General features: G+C 53.5%; 1 protein-coding gene across 1 annotated transcript; it reads right to left on the bottom strand.

The window, feature by feature from the left end:
- Nucleotides 1-474: 474 nt before the first annotated feature.
- LOC146422714 (peptidyl-prolyl cis-trans isomerase NIMA-interacting 1-like) lies at nt 475-3547 on the bottom strand. The gene is made up of 2 exons (XM_085045807.1): nt 3453-3547; nt 475-877 (listed from the first exon to the last, which is right to left on the bottom strand). The coding sequence occupies exons 1-2, from the start codon at nt 3508-3510 to the stop codon at nt 504-506; spliced, it is 432 nt and encodes a 143-aa protein (XP_084901933.1). The 5' UTR covers nt 3511-3547; the 3' UTR covers nt 475-503.
- Nucleotides 3548-3759: the final 212 nt, after the last annotated feature.

Genomic DNA, 3759 nt, shown 5'->3' with positions numbered 1-3759 from the left:
AAACCCCATAAACCCCACATCCCAACGATCCCAAATCCTCCAGAATTCCCGGGTTTCATCCCCAAATTCCTGGATTTCATTCCCAGAATTCCTGCCATCCCCACTTGCCACTGATGATCTCCATACAGGATTATTGATGAATAATTATAGACGTTAATAATCACAGATTATATAAAAATATATATCTAAAAAATGTAACAAACCCCACATCCCAATGATCCCAAACCCCCTGGAATTCCCAGATTTCACTCCCAAATTCCCGGATTTCATTCCCAAATTCCCAGATTTCATTCCAGAATTCCTGGGATCCCCACTTGCCATACATGAGCTCCGACCAGCATTATGAACACATCTCCACATATATTAATGAACGGAAATTAAAACATAAACACACTGATACCAAATCCCACAAATCCCTCACCCCATTGATCCCAAATCCCTTGGAACTCCCAGATCCCATTCCCAGAGTTCCCAAACTCCCAGAATTCCCAAAATTCCCAGATTTAATCCCAAATTCCCACCGTTGATGAGCTCCAGCGCCTCCTCCTTGGTGCGGGTGATCCTGTCCTGCCGCCAGCTCTGCCCAAACCCCACATCCCATTGATCCCATTGATCCCAAACCCCCAGATCCCATTCCCAGAATTCCCAAACTCCCCAAATTCCCAAATTAATCCCAAACTCTGACCGTTGATGAGCTCCAGTGCCTCCTCCTTGGTGCGGGTGATCCTGTCCTGCCGCCAGCTGGAGGGACGCCGCGACTGGTTGTGCTTCACCAGCAGGTGTGAGCAGCGCACTCGGCCCGGCTCCGAGCGCGACACGCCGCTGGGCCGCTCCCACTGGCTGGCGTTCGTCAGGTGGTTGAAGTAGTACACCCTGCCTGCGGGGTATTGATCGGTATCGGTTATTGATCCGTTATCGGTTATTGATTGGTAACGTAAAACAGGTTATAGTGATCCCAGAAACCACCTCACAGATCCCACTGGCTGGCGTTCGTCAGGTGGTTGAAGTAGTACACCCTGCCTGCGGGTTATTGATCGGTATCGGTTATTGATCGGTTATTGGTTATTGATTGGTAACGTAAAACAGGTTATAGTGATCCCAGAAACCACCTCACAGATCCCACTGGCTGGCGTTCGTCAGGTGGTTGAAGTAGTACACCCTGCCTGGGGGGTTATTGATCGGTATTGGTTATTGATCCGTTATCGGTTATTGATTGGGAACATAAAACCAGGTTATCGACACTGAAACCCCAGTTTATCCACCCCAAATAGCCACTGATGGACCTCCCTGGCTGGCGTTTGTCAGGTGGTTGAAGTAGTACACCCTGCCTGCGGGGTATTGATCGGTTGTTGGTTATTGATTGGTTATCAGTTATTGATTGGTAACGTAAAACAGGTTATAGTGATCCCAGAAACCACCTCACAGATCCCACTGGCTGGCGTTCGTCAGGTGTTTGAAGTAGTGCACCCTGCCTGGGGAGGTATTGATCAGTATCGGTTATTGCTCACTGATCAGTTACTGATTGGTATCAAAAATACAGGTTATAGACCCCCCAAAGCAGCTCATCGACCCCTCTGGCTGGCGTTTGCCAGGTGGTTGAAGTACTACACCCTCCCTGGGGGGTTATTGATCGGTATTGGTTATTGATCGGTTATTGGTTATTGATCGGCACCAAAACAACAGTTTATAAAGCCCAAAAATCCATTGATAGGCCCCACTGGCTCGTGTCGATCAGGTGGTTGAAGGAATACACCCACCCTGAGGGTTATTGATCGGTATCGGTTATTGATCACCAATCGATTAACCCCAAAACCCATCTTATTGACCCCAAACCCACCCTTCTGACCCCAAAACCACCTCCTGACCCCAAAGCCACAGATTTTTTCCCCAAAATAGGGTTCTTGACTCCAAACCCCGGCTTTCTGGAGCAAAATGGTGCTTTGTGGCCCCCAAAAATCAGCTTCTGTCCCCCAAAACCTCCTCATCCTCAGCCCCTCACTGAGGTGATTTCCCCCCAGATTCCCCTCACTGAGGTGATTTTCCCCCAAAATTCCCCTCAATTGGGTGCCTTTCCCCCAAATTCCCCTGATTGAGGTGATTTCCCCCCCAAATTCCCCTCACTGAGGTGATTTCCCCCCAAATTCCCCTCATGAGGGTGATTTCCCCCCCAGATTCCCCTCACTGAGGTGATTTTCCCCCAAATTCCCTTCACTGAAGTGATTTCCCCCCAAATTCTCCTCACTGAGGTGATTTCCCCCCAAATTCCCCTAATTGAGGTGATTTCCCCCCCAAATTCCCCTCAATTCAGGTGATTTCAAATTTCCCTCCCTAGGTCATTTCATCCCCCTCATGAGGGTGATTTCCCCAAATTCCCTCACTGAGGTGATTTCAAATTCCCTTCACTGAAGTGATTTCCAAATACCCCTCAATTGGGTGATTTTTCCCCCCAATTCCCTTAATGAGGGTGATTTCCCTCCAAATTCCCCTCATGAGGATGATTTCCCCCCAAATTCTCTTCAGTTGGGTGATTTTGACCCAAATTCCCCTCACGGAGGTGATTTCCCTCCCGAATTCTCTTCATGAGGGTGATTTGCCCCCAAATTCCCCTAATTGAGGTGATTTCCCCTCCAAATTTCCCTCCCTGAGGTGATTTCCCCCCAAATTCCCCTCACGGAGATGGTTTTGCCCCCAAATTCCCCTCACGAAGGTGATTTCCCCCCAAATTCCCCTAATGGAGGTGATTTCCCTCCAAATTCCCCTCATGAGGGTGATTTCCCTTCCCCCATGAGGTGATTCCAAATTTCTTCATGAGGGTGATTTCAAGTTCTCCCTCACGAAGGTGATTTCCATATTCCCTTCATGAGGGTGATTTCCCCCAAATTCCCTTCACGAGGCGATTTCCAAATTCCTCTCACGAAGGTGATTTCCCCAAATTCCCCTAATTGAGGTGATTTTCCAAATTCCTCAATTGGGTGATTTCCCCCAAATTTCCTCACGAAGGCGCCCCCCCTCAGTTAGGATGTCCCTCCCTTCCTGAGGCGATGTTCCCCTCAAGACCCCCTCAGCTGGGTGATTTCCCCCCAAATTCCCCTCACGGAAGCGACGACCACCCCCAAATTCCCCTCACGAGGGTGTCCCTCCCTTCCTGAGGCGATGTCCCCCTCAAGACCTCCTCACTGAGGGGACAGCCCCTCAGGACTCCCCTCAATCGGCTGCCCGCCCCTCCCTGAGGCGAAGACCCCCCAAAATCCCCCTCACGGCGGCTCTGCCCCCCATCCGGGTGACCCCCATCCCCAAATTCCCCTCACGCAGGTGCTCCCCGCCCGCCCCCTCACGCCCCCTCAGCCCCGCCAGGCCCAGCCGCGCCCCCTCCGCATCTCCCCCGCTCCCGCCGCCCCCTCCCCGCGCCCGCCGGGTGCCCCCCGGGCCGCCCCTCGCCCTCAGGCCCTCACCGGAGCTGCGGCTCATGCGCTTCTCCCAGCCCGCGGGCAGCTTCTCCTCCTCCGCCATCTTCCCTTCCCTGAGCCCGGCCCGCTCGGCCCGCCCCCGCCGGCGCGCGGGGAGGGCGGGGCTAGGCGACCCTCCCGCGCTCCCATTGGTCGGCGGAGAACCCGCGCCGTCCTCCGCGCGCTGCCATTGGTGGAGCCGCCCGTCAATCAGGCGCGCGGTGAAGCCCGAAGGGGCGCCGCGGCCGCGTGAGGCGGAGCGGCGGGACGGTGGCCGCGCGGGGACAATATTAGCGCGAACTCAAAGCTCCGG

The sequence above is a fragment of the Lichenostomus cassidix genome, unplaced genomic scaffold, assembly GCF_008360975.1.
Source record: "Lichenostomus cassidix isolate B80296 unplaced genomic scaffold, HeHo_3.0 HiC_scaffold_39, whole genome shotgun sequence".
Classification (NCBI taxonomy): Eukaryota; Metazoa; Chordata; class Aves; order Passeriformes; family Meliphagidae; genus Lichenostomus; species Lichenostomus cassidix.
This window is presented reverse-complemented; position numbering and strand designations above follow the sequence as displayed.

Coding starts and splice junctions, on each gene's coding strand:
- LOC146422714 (XM_085045807.1), bottom strand. CDS start 3,510: ATGGCGGAGGAGGAGAAGCTGCCCGCGGGCTGGGAGAAGCGCATGAGC. Junction 878..3,452: donor GCGCATGAGCCGCAGCTCCG/GTGAGGGCCTGA, acceptor AATACCCCGCAG/GCAGGGTGTACTACTTCAAC.